The sequence below is a fragment of the Mangifera indica genome, chromosome 18, assembly GCF_011075055.1.
Source record: "Mangifera indica cultivar Alphonso chromosome 18, CATAS_Mindica_2.1, whole genome shotgun sequence".
NCBI lineage: Eukaryota > Viridiplantae > Streptophyta > Magnoliopsida > Sapindales > Anacardiaceae > Mangifera > Mangifera indica.
The window spans coordinates 2,836,947-2,859,241 of NC_058154.1; the positions used below are offsets into that span (position 1 = coordinate 2,836,947).

The window sequence follows — 22,295 nt, forward strand, 5'->3', positions numbered from 1 at the left end:
AGAGCACGGAAAGGAGGCTTTTATGTTGGTGGCATCAGCGATTCGGCTCTGATGGACTTCCCGGCTACAGACAAACTCATCCCATTCTCTCGGCTCTTCTCGGCTTCACTTCCATCATTGACTCAGCTAAGCTCCACTTGGTTTCCATTAAAAAAAAGTAATTTTTTATTATTTTTCCTTTATTAGAATATTTTTTATAAAAATTAAAAATAAAAGGATATTATAAAAAATAATCCCTCCCCTAGAATCTTAACCAACTAATTAATTGAAGGGTTATTAAAGTAATTGCCCCCTCACTCACAATGTACAGTAAAAATGCCCCATGTCTTAAATCCTCAGCAAAACTATCTTTTTTTACAAAAGTTTAAACAAAAGTATCCTAATTTTTTTTTAAATACCAATAATACTCTTCACCACTTTATATAACACTCACCCTCATACTTTTCTCACACCATTAAAATTTTTATTTTTCACTCAATATCTGACCCTGAAGGTTTGTTTGAAAAAAAAAAATTTATGCTTCTAAATTCGAATTGAAAAGAATCAATCCATGATAATAAGGTATTTATATGAATCTTAATCCAAAACTTAATTTATTTATTAAATTGAGTCCATATATTTTATTAATGTAATGACATAGGTGGCATCTGAATATTTAACAATATTTGGGAGGTTAAATAAAATATTGAGAAAATATGTGAGGTATTTTGATAATAAACAATATATGAAGGTGTTAAAAAAATGTTAAAAAAATATAGGGGCATTTTGAGATTTAACAATATATGAGGATGGTAAAAAATGTCAAATAAATATAGGGGTAATTTTAAAATTAGAAAAAATATGAAGGTGATACATGAAATACATCAAAATTAAGGAAGTATTTTGATATTATAAGAATATCAAGTTTGGTATGTTAGGAAAATATAAAGGCTATTTTGATTTTTGTTAATAATGAGGGGGTTAAATGAAATATCAAAAAATATAGGAGGTATTTTAAAATTAGACAAAATATGAGAGAGATAAATTAAATAAGCCAAAATTAGAGGGGGCATTTAGATATTATAAGAATATCAAATTTGTATATGTTAGAAAAATATAGAGGGTATTTTAATAGTTAAAATATAAAAGTAGGTTAAAAATGCAAGAAAATTATAGGGGAATTTTGAAATTAGACTAAATATGAAGGTGCTAAAAAAATACACCAAAATTGGGGGTATTTAGATATTATAAGAATATTAAATTTGTATATGTTAGGAAAAAATAGAGGATATTTTGACTTTTAATAATATATGAGAGGGTTAAAAAAATATAAGAAAAATATAAGGGGCATTTTGTTATATTGTAAAGTTTAATGTGGATTTTTATGATAAGTGTTTTTTTTTTTTAATATTGTTTATTGTAGGATTGATAATTAAAATGACGGGTTATACTGCTATTTATTTCAAAAGAAAATGGATTTAACGTGATCAAAATATCATGAAACACATTAAAGGTTTTTAAATAGTGGTTAAAATTTCATCTGATATAACACTTAAGAGATTTATCTAATTGTTAAATAAAAAATGTGGTATCAATATGATTTGAAACAACATTCAACTATACATGTAACCAAAACATATCAAACTAAACTCCTTTATAAAAATCAAAAGTAATGAAGATATTGAGGGTTATATTGACATGTCAAAATATTTTCAAGAATATATTTCAATTTTTATTAAATGTTTTGGTGTACGGCCTACAGTGGTCCAAAAACTCATGGACACCAGTAATATTAGGATGAAGGGGTGTACGGTCTTATCTGACGAGCAAGCCCCTTATGACTACCTATAAAAGCATTATGGGAGTCATATATAGTGATCATCTACTCGCATAGATCTAAGACCCCCATAACCTAATGGGGATAGTTGAAATTTATTCTTATGAAACCTTCAAACATTGAGAAATCGTAACACCCCTTTTTAGATATATACTCCTGATGAGAATATATCAAAAAAGATGTGTACAACTAGAATATTTAAAAACTTTAATATATTATCATAAGTATAAAACGTGCAAAAAAATGATGTAATAAAAATACCTTATAAGTCAAACTCATAAAATAATAATTATTTGAAAATCTCTGTTATAACATAACTACATTAATGTATCTTAAAAATACTGATAATAATAACCAACATCCGACTATTAATACTAAAGTGACATAAGCACCCCTCTCCTCGTGCAACTGCTCATTGGACCCCTAAATTCCCTTTTACCACATTACTAACCTTTACCTACAAAGCATACAAAGAAAATGCGTGAGTAAAACTCAATAAATGGAGATCTTTTGACATTCATGGCTATTAAACTATCTAGCGATAAAACTTACATTTTGTTTATAAACTAACTATTGTCACATTATGATAACTTAGTGTCCTGACATGAGTCATCCACGAAAATTGTAATGACCAAGCTGAAACCGACATAACTGATACCTTGGTGAAAGCTACTATAATGTCTTATGCACATGTCAAATGAATTATTGGACTATCTAACTGGGACACCCTGATTACACGAGAAAATCTCTAATAACAGTTTCTTTCTTTACCACATAAACTAATTGGAACTACTGACTAACCATCCAGAGATAGCCCCTACCTCAAGTACATATGTGGTGCATCCCGTTGATCATATGAGAAATATCTAAAAGCCACATCCTTACCATGCACACCTAAACTATATTGGTTAGCTATTCATCTTATTACTGAGTGCATGATGTATCTTATAAGTACCTAGTCCTATTACTTTCACAAATATCTTTACTTATGCATATAACTGGTGACTACCTAATTTTATAATACTAGTCATAAGGTTATAATTTTTTACTTAGATTAGATTTGATCTAAGTTAGTTTCGTCATCCATATAGTCAAATATCTCATATATATCATTTTTGAATTCTTTATTCTCTGTTAGCTTATTACTCTTCTTATATAACTCCCACTCCTTTATGCATATAACATAGAAGTGTAATCACCTTTTGACTTTGTCTAAGGGTACATGGTCTTGTGCTTCTTAACCTATACCTGTGTGTCTTTTGAACCACATACACGTGTGTGTGACACTTAACACACGGTTATATATAAAGCAAATGCACATAAGGAGTTAGCCTAGACACACTATCGTGTACTTGAATCCACATGTACGAGTCATATGTCATCTGGCACATGTCATCCACTTTTGGAAAGTCATACATAAACGTGTATCCTATACTGCACAACCATGTATATCTCCCCTTAGAACAAGTGTAGGATCCTTAGGTTTTCAAAATTCTATAATGACATACGGGCATGCATGAGGCCATACATGGTTGTGTGTCATGATCTAAAAATTGCACATTAGGGTTTCTATGCCTTTCTGATTGTGATCTCAATGATACACACATAGACAATACACAACAATAGTCTCTAAGCATTCTGGACATATTATTGTCACTATCTTTTTAAGCATAGCAAAAATACACAAAATCTCTTGGCATCAAATCTGAAAACAAAGATCTTTCAAGCCAAAACATATATTCATCTTACAATTTAGAAACAAAGCATGCTTATAACATGCTTTATTCACGATTACAACTAAATCATCCTAGATTGTGTATTTAACAGAAAAAAGATATTGTAAAAATTGTGATCAAGCAAGGGAAACCACTCCACTTACTTGGATTCTGACAACAAAGTCTCTCTTGCTTGACAATTGTGATTCTGGTGATCCGTAGGTAGCTCCTCAGGCAACCATAGACTCCTCTCTTACATTATCTCACTTTTGAGTGACTAAGAAGCAAAACGACTGTGAGATAATCAGAGTCGATCGTGTTTTATTTTTATCTCCAAGATGTAATATATAGGCGTGTATAGACTATACATAGTCTTGTGTCTAGTTACATAACTAAGACAACTTCTTATTTCACCGCGATCATAGTCTAACCTACTTATTGACTTTTGTTGACCATACACGATCGTGTCTACCTTCATACACAGACATGTACCCTTGAATTCATTAATCACCATATTTAAAAACTAAAAAAAGACTGAAATACCCTTGAGCTTACCTATGGGTGCTATAGAAATTATAATGGAGACATGTTGTATATAAATAAATTATAATAGAAATACGCATATATAATACTGATTGACTGCCCCTCATAGTTTGTAAAATAAACCCAGTATGTAATCTACCTCCACCATCTTCATGAAGAGCTCTAGCCACTCATTTTCACTCTGCGGGGTGACACTTTAGCCGTCATATGCCATGTCAATATACCCCATGAAAGATGTGTGGGTTATTGTCCCATAGAGTTGGATGACAAGAAAACATGAATTGGATATATAACATGAATTTATAAAACATTCAAACAAAGTCAATTGATATAGACCACTTATATCGTCTATCAAACACTGATGCAACTTGACAACTATGTGTTGAAAAACAACTTTGCACTTCACTCATATACAATATACTTTATGGTCGTTTGATACTATAGCTTTGTTGTACCATTTAAGGAAAGTTTTCTCATGCTTTACAGTCGTGGAAGAAATGGTCTGAATCTATCGTTTTACCCTCGGTTTGATCAGATTTGTGTACAAAGTGAGTACGAGTAGACCCTTTTAGAGAACTCTAACATGAATGGTCACGCACCAAGTGAAAAAAATATATAAAATTGTTAATTTAATAATTCATCTTAATTAACACGCTCGATGAAATGTGTTAATATTATCTTATCGACGTATGAAAAAAGAGGTTTGGCAGAGGAATCCTCCATTATTGTCAAGTTAACCATTTGTACTCCTAAAATGGATTGGGAAAGTAATTTTATATTATCAGTAATCACAATATAGAAGTAAAGATACATTTAATCATGGATATACTTCATCTTGATCTCCTTGTGACATAACGTCAAACAGTTCATCCCCCTGTGAGTTAATATCAATGACCCCTTTATTCATATTGGAGAGGTCAACAATTAACCACAATCATTCATCATAAAAGATAGAAAAAAAACAATTTAACACCCTTTTAGATTTAATTGCATTCAACTGACTGAATAACAACAATCTACCTACCTCCACGATCAAGGACAATGCACATGGAAAACTCTCAACCGATACTCTTTCATGGCCAGTACCATATATGAATATTAATAATAAATTGCTCAATAATATTTGATATAAAATATACTAACAACAAATAATTACAAACCTCAGGTGAAAGAGATGATGAAATCACTTGGCTAATGGGTGAGGGCCTCCCAACATCATTACGAGTACCTTATACAAAGTAAAATATACATATTAGACAAATGGGTAAATAAAATTTACATAACGAATAAATAAGATATGGCTTTTTCATTTAATTGACTATATCTGATCGTGTATGCATCATGTGTCCTTCAAACGACTTATCCAATCCTTTAGATGAGACATCTGATCTTGCAAGACAGACATTTAGTCCTATAAGCTAGAAATCTCGTCCAATATCATATTGCTCCAGTGGGCCAATGCAATATCTAAGATGGATATAATGGGTGACATAATTGATAGACACTTGTACATGGGGTACTTAGTAGCACAAGCCCGAACACCATGAAGAGTAGTAGGCTCAGTGGTTTAGGTCTCGATAGATGGACATGTAAACTACTCAATAACCAGGGCCTGAACATCAACAAATGTCTCAAGACTAGAGGTTTGAATGTCCACATATAACATAGCGGGAGAAGCTCCATCTTCTGTCAATGAGGGTGCTAAGAAACATGAAGATGACTAAGAATTTGACATACCTGTGTAGGCAACAATGTCAGTATACCCTCATGTAGCCTCCTCAATCTATGTCGGTTAGAGCAGGAAAGTAACATCACCTTGTCTATTCGAATATATAATTAAACATATTTGAATTAATTAATTAATTAATCAACTAATCAATTAACAATTACATGTCTTATCATCAATGAATATAATTTCAATATGATTTTATCTAGGAATAACAACCAAGTCCACCCAATTATATAGAGTATTGATCGTCTCGTAGATCTAAAACTATAATGTAAACATCAATGTTTAAATTTAATTAATAATTTTTTCCCTTTGTAATCAACATATATAATTAACAAATATACACATACTTGGAATGCGAGTAGAGACCCGTAGATATTATATTTACTCATTTTTGTCATCTGACTAGAGTAGATCCTTTCACTCACTTAGGACATCGACTTGTATGTCATATCCTATATTGGAACACCCTACGGGTATGAATTGAAATCGTCCGAGTGATCAACCAACTGAAAATAGTTTGTAAATGTCTTTTTTTCGTCAGTCGCTTTCTAATAACACCATATAATGACAATACAACAAGGTCATTTAAATGACATCAATATTGTCATTCCCTTATGCCCTCACCAAGAAAACTTGCTCTAAATCATAATATTGCACTTTCTAACATCCCTAAAAATAGTTCTCTAAAATCCTATCTCCAAAACCTCATGAAATATATGATGTAATGGTAATGATTTGACTGAATAGTAGCTCGGTCATAAACACAAACTCGAATGGGTTGAACCTCATGTTAACTTCATTAATCCTAAACCAAAACTAATTTCTCCTTAAACCCTAATACAATTGTCACAACATAAATGAATGCACCAACACTCTGTTAAATCTCATATCTAGTAATCAAAGCAAATGTCTAAAACATATCCTCTCAAACAACTGCAACTATGTTTATGTTAATGTGGATTTAATCTTAGACAATGTATTTCACTATACATGTGAAGTCACCTCTACCTGAAAATGTCATGTCTCGTTTGAAATTCTCAATTTGTCATTGGGGTCTTTACGCTTTCTTTTTTGAGAAACTTCATGTAAAAAGGAAATTATTATTATGACAAAGTTGATAAGAATTTTAGAAAAAAACAAACATAAAATATGAAATTAATATCAAATGCATATCAATACCAAAAAAAAAACTTAAAATTTGAAAACTACATGTAAAAAAAAAACCCTAAAATGACAAAAATAAAAAAACAGACCTGAAATTCAAAAACTATATGTTGAAAAACTCTAGAATGATAAAAATCGAAAAACATATCAGAAATTTGAAACCTATACATAAAAAAAAAACTTTAAAATGATAACAATAAAAAAATAGACTTAAAATTCAAAAACTATACATTAAAAAACTTCTAGAATGATAAAAATAAAAAAATTTGAAAACTATACATAAAAAAACCCTAGAAAGACAAAAATTGAAAAACCAATCTAAAATTTAAAAACTATACGTCAAAAAACTCAAGACTGACAAAAATTGAAAAATTACCTTGAAATTAAAAAATAACACATCGAAAAATCCTAGAATGACAAAAATAAAAACAAACCTGAAATTCAAAAATTGCATGTTAAAAAATCTTAGAATGATAAAAATAAAAAAACTAGTCTGAAATTTAAAAACTACATATCGAAAAATTTTAGAATTATAAAAACCAAAAAACAATCTAAAATTTGAAAACAATGTCGAAAAATTGTAAAATGACAAAAATAATAAAATGAATCTGAAATTTAAAAACTACACATAAAAAAAACTCTATAATGACAAAAATTGAAAAAACGATCTAAAATTCAAAAACTATACGTCAAAAAACCCATGAATGACAAAAATCGAAAAATGAACTTAAAATTCGAAAACTACAAGTCAAAAAACCTTAAAATATGAAAAAATGAACATAAAATTCAAAAATTACACGTCGATAAACCCTAAAATTGGAACTAATATCAATTTGCCCCCTTAACAATCCCTTTCTCTCCCATAGTTCAATTTGTTTAAAAACTCACAATATTCCCCCTCATGGGATGTCACGGGCATAACTGTTTAAAAAATCAAAATTTCCTCCATTCCCTGTGGTTCTCTCGTGATCCCTTATGGGATACTATTCAAAAAAACATATTTTTTCCCCTCTCTTAAGGTTCTCTAGTGGATTTTTCAATATAGTTATTGTTTAAAAAATCACATTTCCCCCATTTGTTATGGTGTCGATCCAATTCGAAAGATATTTATCAAACCCAAGATTCCTCAGGTTGAAGATTTATCCCTCGAGGTGACATGACAACATGAAAAAGCTATATTTTTTTACCAAAATCTTATTTTCCAGCTATCATTTCAATAAGATATGATTCTAAACCTACTAAAACACAATAACCCTAAACTAAATAATCCAAAACAAGTAAGAATCAAGCTACAAAATCGATTGTTCAAAACCAAAACTCGAAATTAATAATGCCCAAAATCTTCTACTAATCGATAAAATCTAAATGTGAAAAAGATTCAAACAAGATAAGAGACGATGTACTGGCCTCCTGTGCTATTTTTGTCACCGATAAACTGTAAAAATGTTGCAGAAAAGACAAAGTTTTGAGTAGCGTTAGGAGTCCCATGGAAGCCTTGGGTTTTTTTCAAATTTTGGAACAATGAATTCGAGAAAAATATTGATAGGAATATAAATTTGTTTTGTTTATATATGAGTACATTTCGGTCATTTCATGTTAATGAGGTTTTTTTGCTTAAGTTAAACAAGATTGGGCAATTTCATTTAAGCCCTTAATGTTTAGGGCAATTAATTTTAAAACCCTTAATTAAATATAATTTTGATATCTTTAACCTTAAACAAAATTCAAAATAAGCAATTGGAGATCAAACACTCTCAGTCAAGATCAAAACAGTAACATTAGAGAAGAAGAATTATGGGGAAAAAAAAAAGAATTATTGTCAAAGAACAAGAAGAATCACAAAAAAAAAAAAAAAACATCACCAATGAGTTGAGCTCCATTGTGGAGACATTAATGGTAGAGATTTTGTGGTTTTTGACAATAGAACAACAAATTAAAATTTAATTTAACAAAGCAAAAATTTCGCAAAATCCCTTTTTGTATCATTCCCATATAATAATTAATTCACAAATATATAAAAATACACACATGATGTTTATTAGATATACCTACCTTGGTTGCTCCTTTGTCTTTCTCTAATGGCAAGAAGTTGTGAAGTTGTACTTTCAAAACCAAGCATAAGTCTACTCCTTGGTATTCGCAAGAAGCAGGAATGATGGTGGTTTGGTTGTGCTTATGGCTTGCTAAAATTAAAGGACAACTTTATGGTAAGAGGGGAAGGAAATTCTCTCTCCCTTGTGGCTAAGGTTGTATAAAATAAACATTATATTTTTGAAGCGAGAAGACACTCATATATATATACACAAATACGTGTGTCGCTAGGGACTTGAACATGTCCTAGGTAGCTTCATCATGCATGTTTGGGACAAAAACATGTCCTAGCCGTGCATAACTAGGGTAGGAAATTGTCTCACCTATGCGCATGAATATACAGCTCACAAGAGTTGTATATTTCATGAACGTCTGTTTAATGCATACATATATTTTATTTAATTTTCTCATGATTTATGAAATTATTATTTTAATAATGATAGGATAAAATCTCATATCATCTTAATTTAAATTTCAAATTAGATTATGTGAATTTAAGTTAATCCAACTAAATCCTACTAATTCTCGTATACACTCTAACTACTCAAGATTATTATACTAAAGTCCTAAAGTATAATAAAATACACTTAGGGTCCATAGGTCTTTCTAAGGCTCTAGATTCTCTATCTGAAATATAGATCAAATCCAACTCAAACAATCCTCACGTCTTCAGAGTTTATTAACTCTTTTTGTGTGTAACCTATAGGTTCTCCACTAAGTCAATGGTGATCAGATTCATGTTAGGTTCTTGACTTGGTATTTGTCTAAACGCTGACCAAGATTGGTCTCTAATAAAGCATCATGGCCATCAAATTAGTAGAGGTCAATATGTGACTTCTTTTAACCTGTCAGTGATATGGTAACTTGTATAATTCAATCTTTTCGTTATATAATATCTTTTTGACGTTGAGATATAGATTAAGTGTCTCCTTCAAGGCTATCCAAATTACATAAATTGACTTCTGTTAATGATCGGATATTATTGAATCTAACATCAACTCAATCCCACGATAATCAAAGATTTAATTAATCATTGACATTTGTCTCTATATGGTCAGTCACCATCTTTCTAACAATCCTTTAATCGAACTACATTGGGCTGGTGTCAAACTATACTAATCCTTATACAAGGTGGTCTAGTGACCTCAAATCTAAGGATCACATATACCTTTGTTCACTAAAAACATATTTTTCATAAACATTAGAGCAACTATCCATATGAATCCTCTTGATGGGTCAGTCCAATAGACATGTCTACAATATGCATTTATGTGTTACACCAAGTCATCAACAAACAACTTTGACATATGAGAATTGTCATAATCTTTTGATAAGGTTGTTCAACATTATAATAACTCTATCACTATTAGTCATGCCCTTTAGTTATGGTAATATCAAAGTTATAGACATTTGAAGAATAACCATCTAATGTGTGCATAGTATTCTCACGATCAGGTGTTGAGTATTGATATTCTCGTCACGGTTCAATTATTGTTAGAACAATTATCTATTTAACATAAGATGCAAATAATATAAATGTCATTTTATTAATCAATTTATCAATGACTACATCAAATATCAAATGTGATAATTGACTCTAGGGCACTACCCTAACACCGATGAGATTTCGATCTTGAGTTTAAGATTAACAAACTAAAACTTTAACTCAAGATTGACTTATTCAAGCTAAACGGTGGTTCCAATCTAAGCTAACTCAAATTGCTTCCAACTTATCCTGAACCTTATCATTTACATTATTTCACATTGAAAACACAAAAATCAAGTAAGAATGGTCATTACATTTAAGTATTATGATCATTCTTCACCTGAAATTCGGGAATTCATTTATTATTGTGTATTATTAGGTTGTTTTAATATCAATCTACAGTGGAGTTCGACAATTTGCATATGTTACCTAGATTATACTCTATATAACATACATGAATGGGATAAATGTTGAATTAGATAGTTCCTACAAATATTTTACTTTAAGCATTGTAATTTTCTAGTGTGTTTGGTCTAAAGAATTTTTTATTATCAAAACAAAAAAATTAGCACAAAGATAAATCGTCTTAATGATTAATAGGTAAAAATTAAAAAATGTGTTTCGATAAATTAGTATGTATAAATAATTATTATGTTTGATTCGTAATGATAAAAAAATACTAGAAAACTATTTTACTTAAATGTCTTTAATATGTTAAACTAAATTTATTAAGTTGGATATAACTATAATAAAATTAAAATTATCTTGATAATTTGTTAAAGCCTAAAGACTAAGAAAAATGTGGTAATTAGATTATTCTTATTTAAACTGCTACGTTAGTTTAGTAATAAAATACTACCAACAAAATAACATTAATAATAAAAAATAAATTTCCAAAGTAATTTCGTATTTTCCATGAATCATGCCCTTAATAATTGTGAGATGATATTTTAACACCTATAAAATTGTAATTGAGATGAACAATTACAAATTGTTTAAAATAATTATTAGACTAAATAAGTTTAGACCAAACTTCATAGATGAAATTTTTATTATGCCATAAAAATTTGACAAGTCGAGCTTTTTATAGTCGTTAAAACATGTATGGATGGGCATCTCCTTGATTAGGGTTAGATTTGATATGAGTTTAACTTGAATATGATCAAGTTCAAAATAAATTTAAATATAAAAGTGTCAATTTGAGATTTGTGAATTAATATTTAAATTCAATTCAAAAATAATTTTATTTTAGATTCAATTCAAATTTAAATTATTTTTATGAAAACGAATCTAATTCTTAATTTAAACTTATCTTGTTCAATTTGAACCTAAGTAACTTGAATCAAATGTCGCCCTGACCCCAGCAATTCTCCATTTGTATGCTTTTAATGATGTTGAAGCTAGTGTTGTCTTCCCATACTAACCCCAATAATTCAACTTCTTTACTTCAAAATAAATCATTTACTAAAATAAAAAAAATGTTGTGACTTGAAGTTTCATCTTGCTCTTGAATATCTTTTCAACTATTTAGGACGAAGAATTTATGAAGAAGTTATATGAACACAACAAAATCCTCAATTAACATCTACCAAAAAAAAATCCACAATTATCATTAATAATCTATTTAATTGGTTGAAGGATAAATGAACTGATAATTGAACTTATTCAAAAATAATTTAATTTTAAATTCAATTTGAATTAACTTAAACTCAACTTATTTGATTTAAACTTAAATAATTCAGATTAGATCCAATTCTCCATGGTCTTTTATTAACTAGCTCAAAAATAAAAATAGAAAATGAGAATAAAAATAGGCCAAATGACTATTTTCCACCAAAGGTTTGATACAAATCTAACTTCTTGCTTGCTAACTATCAAAAACTTAAATACTCATTTGTCTGTTAAATTTTATTATTGTTGTTAGAGATAAAATTATCATTTAGAAAATTTATTTGAACTTTTATTTTGAATTACCCTCAAGTTTTGAAATTTTTATTTCTACCCCCTAACTTTATATTTTCTAGGTTTAAAAACTAACTCCCTCTCCAAAATCTAGGGTTGCAAAACTCTCATTTTTTTGTAATAAACAACCACTCTTAGAGTTTTAAAAAATCTTAGTTTAACCCCCATTCAACTTTGGTTTCTAGATCTTATCTCTCACAGCCAACCGTCGTCAGCGGCCATCAACTCTCTCCCTCCCTTCTTCCCAGTCGACTGGTCTTTCTACTCTAGCTTCATCTCAGATGAAGACTGACGAAGACTCTGATGAAGACGGTCAGAAAGGGAAGACTAGTAGGTCGGGAAGACGAGATGGGAGAGAGCTAATGATCGGTGATGATGATTGGTCGTTAAAGATGGAGATCTAGAAATCGAAGTTAAATAGGGTTCAAAATGAGAATTTTTAAAACTTAGGGAAGGGCGATTGTTTATTGCAAAAAATGAGAGTTTTGCAACCCTAAATTTGTAGGGGGGTCAGTTTTATATCTAGAAAATATGAGGTTAGAGGTAGAAATAAAAATATCAAAACTTGAGAGTGATTCAAAATATGAGTTTAAATAAAATTTTTAAATGAAAATTTTACCTCTAATAGTAATATTGAAATTTAATAAATGGGTGAGTATTTGGGTTTCCGATAATTAGCAAGTAGGAAATTGGGTTTGCATCAAATCTTGGGTGGGAAAAAGCCATTTGGCCATAAAAAGAAGGGAAAAGCAGACAGACACATAATTGTGGGTAAAAAGGAGAAAGGGGCCAGCAATTATAAAAGTTAAATGTTGTGGCTGGTATTTACCAAAAAAAAAGAAGGGCCTTTGTTAACAACTTTTAAAGGTTAAAATCACCTTCCTCCCTATAATTTATAAATTAACTGACAAGTCCAAAACTATGGCATATTATCAATCACCTCCCTGGTCAGTAATCAATTTTTATAGTTAAATTTAATTGTTAACCAGTAAATTATGAAAATATCTCTGGTTATATTTTAAAAAGAATAAAATACCCTTATTTAAAAAACAAAGCAATGAAAAAGCTTAAACACCTTTAAGAAAATTGAGTTAAGAAGATATTTAAAAAGATTAAAATACCTTTATTTAAGAAAAATAATTTTAAATGAATGATACAAATATACTTTTAATTTGAGGAAAAGGATAGAAAGAGATGTTTTTGTATTATTGCTAAATCGAGAGTTACATTTAACTAATACTGAATTTGATTCGAGTTGTTTGAATTCAAATTCAAATTCAAGTTCAAATTGAACATACAGGGTTTGAGCCAAAAAAATAGATTTATACAACTAGCCAAACAGAGTAAAATTTAGGCTATATTTTATGAACGATCTAAGTTAGAGCTAATTAGAATATTCAAGTTTTAAAAAGGTAAAATTATTTTCGAATCGAATTTAAGATTTAGTTTATCAATCTTAAATTAAATTTGAACTAATTTTTGTAGATTCAAACCAATCTCAAAGTATTTCTTACTGACTTTCAACAATCTAATCTAACCTAACCTTAACAATTTAAGGATAAAAAAAGAAATTTGTGTAACAATAATAAATGAATATTATTTTATCATTAATTTTTAATTATTTAATTATATAATAATATATTATTATTTATATATAAAATTATATACATAATATTTCTTTTTGTATAACATGTAATAGTTGAGGACCAATCCTTTCACAATTTGTACAAGTCACGAAGTAAAAGTTTTTGCTTTTATTTTGTGCATTGCAATTTCAAAACAAAGAAGTTGGAAGAACTTATGGCTTCTGATCTAAAAGTAGAAAAAGGCGCCTTCGAGGGGTTTAATGGCTTTGGTGGGCCTGCCCGACTTCTTCTAAATTCGGCTTCCAGCCGTTGGCTGTTGGGTGGCTTTAGATTTTAATTCCTTCTCTCCTTGGCCCTTGTGTAGGACATGTTATGCTGCAAACCGGTTGTATGATAATTCGCGATGAGCTCATTTATAGACGCACCTATTTTTCAATAGAGTGAAAACGGCATCGTTTTTGTTATTGTAAGAGAAATTCAAATTTGCTTGATCAATGTTTTTAGACATAATTTAGGAGTTGACTCAGTCAAAGTATTTTAAATTAAGTTTATTAAGTATTTTATTACATAATATTAAACCAAAACTGTTTTTCAATCCAATAGTGCATGCATCTCATTTCAACTTGGTTCGAGCCTAATAATGGTTAATTTTAAATAAATAATGTTGATATATCAAATTAGATTGATCATCAATTAATTCAAATATCATTAGAGTTAATATCAGACCAGATTGAGGATTAATTCTCAATTAGGCCAAATTATCTCATTAATTTGATAAGAGTTTTAAAAACATTAAAAAAACAGATTTTTATATATGATAAAAGTCAATGATGGTGATGTCAAACTAAATTGATTGTTGACTCTTAATTAAGCCAAATCAACCCATTAGGTTGATTCTAGCTTTAAAATCTTTGAAAAAAAAGTAACTTTTCATACATGATAAAAATAATAAAATTATGTATACTCTCTTTGAATATATAAATAGATATAAAATTAATATATATTATCAAATAATTAAATAATTTTAAATTAAAAATAAAATAATATTCAATCATATATATATATATATATATAATAAAATTATGTATACTCTCTTTGAATATATAAATAGATATAAAATTAATATATATTATCAAATAATTAAATAATTTTAAATTAAAAATAAAATAATATTTAATTATATATATAAAAATATATATATATATAAAATAGTGTGTAAATGTAAACCATTGCTAATGATTGTAGTCAATAATGATGAGTTTCCATTTTTGACTAAATCTTGGTAGATTATCACTATAAATTGGTGGTTGAACCATTAAATGGTTTGATTATATTCTTCCAAAAGCACGAAAAATCGGGAAAAATGTTAATTTATGAATATTTTTAGCACTAGTAATTTAAAAAGTTATTTTTTCACCCATAAACTTAGAAGATTTTGTAAACATAATTGAAAAATACCAATAACCACCACCCTGTGCACAAACCCCTACCCCATGGCTGCCCCTTACCATATCTCATAGTGGCCACCACCCTACTCTTTGCTCTTCCTTATGACAAACCTCCATTACACCCCGTTCCGTGGCATCTCAATTCCCACCACATCTACTTAATCTCATTGTTGTTGTTAAGAGGTGAAATTGTGGGAGGTTTCCATTGTGTTTACATATGAAATATTTGGGTGTTTTCTCAAATCTTTTATCAAAATATTGTTTTCTCAAAACCCTGATGATATTGGATTTCATATTAGACCCATAAATAAAACTTATGGGGGATCAAAATGTATAAAAATGAAAACATTGAAGATTTAGTGAAGAAATAATGAATTCTAAAGAGTTAATGAAAATTTTAAGAGTTATATTGATATTTTATATATATTAAACTAAAAACTAAAACCATAGGCTTGGGTGGGGTGGGGTGGATTGTTGTTGGTTTGTAGTTGTCGAATTAAAAACTATTTATTAATATTAATTTTTATTTTTACATAAAATAGTTGAGGTTTGAAGGGTAGTTGTTATTTTATCAAAAGAGATTGATACTGCAAGATTCACTAACGGACAAGAAGGGAGGGTGGAATGTTAATAGTTTTCCAAAGTAAGGTTACTATAAGTAATTAGGCTAAACCTCGGGTGGAAGCGTAATTCGGCTTTTATATGTCAGTCAAATATAAACGCACTGAAATGGGGGTTCAATTGAAACAAAAAGTGCCACGTCAGCAAGGGGAGAATGCTGGAAGATGAGGCGGCGATCCAACATGGCAACTATTGTAGAATGGGATAAGGTTAGTTAAAATCTTGTTGAAGAGGCATAAGAGGAATTTAGTGGAAGACGTGTCGACAACTGTCCATATTTCTTTCTCCCTGCTGTTGAAGGTGATTATCTTATTTAATTTTCTTGCACCAAAGTTTCAAAAGTTAGATTCGGACAATGACCTAATTAAAGAGGTAGTTTGGATCAAACATTGTCTGATCCAGAATCAAACTTATAAATTATTTTAATAAATATTATAATAATATTCAATAAAATAAAATTATATTACGATAATACAATAACAACACTTGCATTTATGTTGTTCCCTTGGCCAAACTAATTTGCCTAACAGGCTTGAGTCTAATTTTAAAACAATGCCTCATATTATGTCAAGATTAACATATTTAAAATTTTTTATGATGAAATATATATATATACACATACCAAAATATATATTTTAAATATATAAATAGATATATATTTAATAAATATTATTATATAATTAAATAATTTTGAATTAAAAATAAAATAATATTTAAATATATAATAAAATACATAAATATATATCCATTCGTATATTTAAAATGGGTATATATATATATATTCACACACACAATGCTATTACATGTTTAACCAGTTTAGGAGAATCAAGATTGAATAACAATAAAATACTTGAAGGCAATGAAGAAATAATAAAATTTTAAAGAATTAAGAAAATTAAGAGATTATATGGGTATTTTATATATACTAAAGTGAAATATTTTTAAAACAAGGGTCAGATGACCCCTTGAAGCTTTGGATCTCCAACTTAGTTTAACTGTTTGGATAATCCTTTATAAGATTAATCCGATAATGAAGAGATAATTATGAAATATGAATTACTTCATGTTACAAATGGTGTTTGAGTTTGTGCCATTAATACCATTGAAGATTTTATTTTTATGCATAAGCATTAGGAAAGGGTGCAAATCTTCTTCTTTTTCAATAATTTCTTTTAATGTTACCAAACTAGCTATTCAAATTTAATTTGATTATTTTGAATTCGAACTAAACTTGAATTAATTTTAATTTAGTTTTGACTCGATTCAAATACATCCTTAAATAGTATTATAATATTTAATCTAATATAATAAAATTATTTAATTTGTTGCTGCATAGGTATGGGTCTATTTTCATTTGGGTTTTCCAGATAAAATAATAGAATAGGTTATGTTTTTTTTAAAACTAGAAATTTTTAATATGATTTATTAATTCAATACGATATAATAAAAAAATCAAACTGAGATTAAGTTTTCTTGATACGAAACTTATTTTAAGTCACCCTGATATAGTTTAAAATTAAATCGGATAATGTTAAAGTTCATACAAAAATAATTTAATATGACTCAAATCGATACAAATGTTTTAGAGTAATGTTACTTTAATAGAATTTCATAAAGATAAATTATAGAAATGTTGAAAGACAATTTCAATAACTGTTAAAATTTTTACATATTACATATAATTGTAATTATTTATATTATTTTTTATGTTTATTTAAATATTTATTTTTATTATTAAGCAGTAAAAATGTGATTTAGTTAGTTATATTAATGATATATTTTAAAGGCCTTATTATATAATTTTTACATAATTTGTAAATAAGATAAAATATTATATTATTTGTTATTAATAGTAAATTGAGGTAATTTGGTAAAGAAATTAAAACAGTAAAAATACTTTGGAGAGAAAAAACAATAGATAATTTCAAGTTATTTTGGGTCGGGTTGGATCAATTTGAACATTTAAGAGTTGAGTTAGGGTTAAAAAACTTTAATATGATTTTAATTTAGATCGGATTAAAGTTGAAGATGTTTTACATAAAACCCAAATTAATACGATGCAAATACAATCCAATAACATGAATTGCCAAGTCTAATATTTTTGAAATTGAAAAAAAAAACAGCAATTTAGGAGGAAAAATGACTGTATTCCAAGGAACTACCATATATGGCATGCCCTCCAACTATGTAGTTGGGAAATTATTCAAAATAATATTCCACTTTGTTGCCGGATCAAATTTAAAGTAAAATTCTTTTCAAATTGAGTATGAGTCTTAGCTATTCGATATGAATACGATTTCAAATGAATCTCTTTTAATTTAAACTAATTATGAGTTAAACCTTGTTTAAATTTCTTTTAATTTAAACTAATTATAAGTTAAAACTTGTTTGAGCTTGAACAGGTTAGATAACTCAACATCTATATTTATTTTCTTTAACAATTGTGAGGAACATCACATCAATGGTGGGATTCTTATTATAAGGGAAGTTTTGTCCCTGCATAAGCTTGTCAAAATGTTGAGTACTTCGGAGATTGTCTCAGTCTTCATTGCTAATTAAAGCACTCTCTAAGTCATCTTCCTCATTTTCTGCAGCCCTGGTGAGCTCTGCAGCTCTCTTGGCCTGGAGTTCCCAGTCCGTTCGAATCAACGTGATGATCATCATACACGCACAACAAAACTGCGCAACCAGCAGCCCATACCAAGGACCATGGAACCCAACTTCGAATCTGAACGTCGAGAGAACAGCAACCGGTAAGCCCAGCAAGTAAAATGAATATAAGTTTATGCGGGCGCCATCTTTGGGACGTGCCTGTCCTGTCAGGACGCCCCAGGCTGATGTTTGCGGAGAGTTGCCGATTTCGCATAACCCTAAAAGGGGAAGTGTAGTCGAGATCAAGTGAAGAACTTGTGGCTCGTCTGTAAATAATTTCCCCCAGAAAGATTTGATTGCAGTCATGACAATAAAGGCTGCAAGCCCGAAAGCCAAAGCCAAGCAAATGCCGATTTTAGCAGTCCATTGAGCCTGAGAAGGCTGCCCAGCGCCCAATTCATGGCCAACTCTTGTTGCTAAGCTGTTGTTGATTGCAAACGGGAAGATATAGAGAATCCCTGTGGTTTGAATAAGAATTCCCATGGCTGAAACGCTAATCTCTGGATTCCCCAATAGTCCGCAAAGAAACAACATTATTTCATACCACCACCACTCCAAGCACACTTGAAGGCAACTGGGCACTGCAAGACTTAGCAATGAACACCACCCATGAAAGAATGAATCAAAAGAAAACCCATGCCACGGTTTGAGTGCTTCCTCAGACATGAAGATATAAATTAGCAAGCCCAAATTCATGTTAAATGTATTCAAAGCAAGAGCCAATGCAACACCTTTAACTCCTAACTTCAAATGATTAGCCAACAAGTAGCTGATTGGAAGGTGAAGGACGACAGCAAAAATGGCTGATATTGTAATTGGGCTAGTCCGGTCTTGGGCTCTTAAAAATGACCTCATTGGGTGGAGAATGGCTTGAGCTAGCAATTCAGGTACAGAATAGAGCATGTAACTAGTAGCAACTCTTGAGATATCAGGATTTTGTCCTAAACGTAGAAAAATGGGTTCCATGTTTCGCCAGAAGAGAGAGATGAAAATGGATACAAGCAAGAGAAGACACACAGTTTTTTGGAAGATTTGACTGAGAACTGAAAATTTCCTGGCTCCATAGGCTTGCCCACAAATTGGATCCATTCCAGTAGTCAGGCCTTTAATGACTGAAATGCCTGTGATATTTGCACACGCAAGTGCCAATGAGCCCCCAGCTAATTCTGTTCTCCCCAGACGACCCAAAAACAGCATAGAAAGTGCAGATCTTGAATTCAGAAGCAATGTTGTCATTACTATGGGGCCTCCAATCTTTCCCAGTGACAGAACTTCTTCTCTCACCTGTGCATACAATTCAAATCAACATAACTTTTGGAGTACACATAGTGAAAGTGACTATATAAAATAAAGCGCAAAAGGGCATTCGGAATGTAACAGGATCCTAAAATAAAAGTATAAACTCTTCTAAAAGTACAAAGTGAACTAACTTAAATAGATTCTGTGCATTTATGCTTTTAAAGCCAAACTCCTAGCAGGGCAACTGAAAGCTTATAAGAAGAAGCATCTCACAGAAAATAATAGGCAAGTGAAATAGGGTGGCCATGAATGATTGATAAGCTAATATGCCTAAGGGCCACTTTTACTTTCAAGCCTAATGAAACCAAAAACAAAAGCCATCTTCACTCTTGAAAGTCAAAACACAACCTTTTTTCTTTCTCAATACAATACAAATATTTTATCTTATAAAGTAGTGGAATCCACTACACACTGAATACCCGGCTCATTTTTATTATAAGGATAGATAGTATCTCTACCATATGTAAAACCTCATACAGTGGTCTCTAGTAAATTTCAGTGCCCATTTATAACACAAGCAGAAAAAACAGAAAGAAGAAAGAAAGCTATCGCTCTGAAAAATTGTTCAATCTTTTTTATTTGTATTTATTTGGTAAATAATGAAGCATGCCATTGCCATAAGTGCATGTTCTAATGAATGGCAATGAAAAATTAAGTCAAAAGCGTTTGCTTGGAAAGAAATCTGTACTTTTCTTCTTCATAAACACATGCCATTTTTGCATATCCTCATTTTAGACATGTGAAGAATGAACTGTAAAGTTTTAACTTCCTTCTATATTCTTTTGAACAAGAACTGAATTTACAAACAAGCAAGAAAGCAAGAAAGAGAGTGATCTTGCCTCGTGCAACGGCAGTCTACAGGGACAATTCACCGGACGATGTTTAAAAAAGGCCTGCATGAATTTTCCTTCAGGTTTTGTTCTCATTCCTTCATCGTTATCGTCGTCTTCCTTTATAATTAAAGGTTCACGATTTATGCTCTCCAGAGATTCAGTTCCACTCCCCGGACACATATTTGTGCTTCAATCTTTCCAAAAGAAACCCAGAAATAGCACAAACAGGAGAAAGAACTGAGACTAACTAAACAACTCGGATGTCAAGAAATTATCTGAAATGAAGCAAAGAGCATGTATTTGATTATGTATAAACATTAATATCTTTATAAAAAGTGACCAAACCTTATGAATTATTGAGCCAAAAAACCAAGAAGCTAGTGTGAAATCAGTGGACCTGATTCCTGAGGAATGGCATTGGAAGTTTTGTTATGAAGAGAAGATGAAAGAGCAGAGAAAATAAGTGTATTGAGACATGGAAACAATGGGAACCGAAGCTTGAACTTTCATATCCCAAGGCCTTCAATTCTCAAGTAAGTTGACTGCTTTTTCTCTACCTATATATTGCATCCTTGCCCCAAGCCAAGCATTAAATTTGGGTGTTAATGTAATTTATTATTTTACCAAATTTTAAGATTTTCATATCTAGGGAAAATCACAATAGAATCTGAGAACCGGAGATTTCGGAACTAGATCGGATGTCAACCAGGTAAAGGAGACGGTCTGACCCAACCGGCTCTAAGACTATTTGACTAGTCAAATTGGCTAAATGTTTAAAAATAATATTTAAAATTATTTAAATAATTTAAAATAATTTTTTATTAAATATATAATCTAAATAATTTTAACACTAAAATAGATATAGTTTAAAAGTATATAAATAGACAAGGTTTTGAGTTTAAGTTCTAATAATAATTTTCTAAAAAATTGTTTTTTATACTGAATAAATTAAACTTGTTTTTTAATTGATTTAACAAGTTGGAGAGATCAGTCCGATTCAATTTTTAAAATTATATTAAAAATTATTATTATCTTATATAGGTTATTAATTTTATAAATTTAATTAAAATATAAATTAGTGGACAAATTGAAGTGATTAATGTGTATGGATGATAAACCTACGCTGGAAAATTTGGCCACTGGCTTATGTAGTTTTCCTTTAATATTTTTGAGTAAATTATTATCTTCCATCCAATGATTGGGGAAGCCACATTCGCATGATTTGAATTTTTAAACCACACATTTCTATTCAAAACCTAATTCGGTTGGAAAAACCTAAACTTCAAAAGGGCATAATGTCATTTATATTCAAATTGCATTAAAAAATGTATAATCTAACCGAAGTTG

At 29.9% G+C, this 22,295-nt stretch overlaps 1 protein-coding gene across 1 annotated transcript; it reads right to left on the reverse strand.

The window, feature by feature from the left end:
* Positions 1–18,562: 18,562 nt before the first annotated feature.
* On the reverse strand, positions 18,563–21,128 carry LOC123202253 (protein DETOXIFICATION 53-like). The gene is made up of 2 exons (XM_044618075.1): positions 20,988–21,128; positions 18,563–20,100 (listed from the first exon to the last, which is right to left on the reverse strand). The coding sequence occupies exons 1-2, from the start codon at positions 21,126–21,128 to the stop codon at positions 18,703–18,705; spliced, it is 1,539 nt and encodes a 512-aa protein (XP_044474010.1). The 3' UTR covers positions 18,563–18,702.
* Between the last annotated feature and the right edge of the window lie 1,167 nt (positions 21,129–22,295).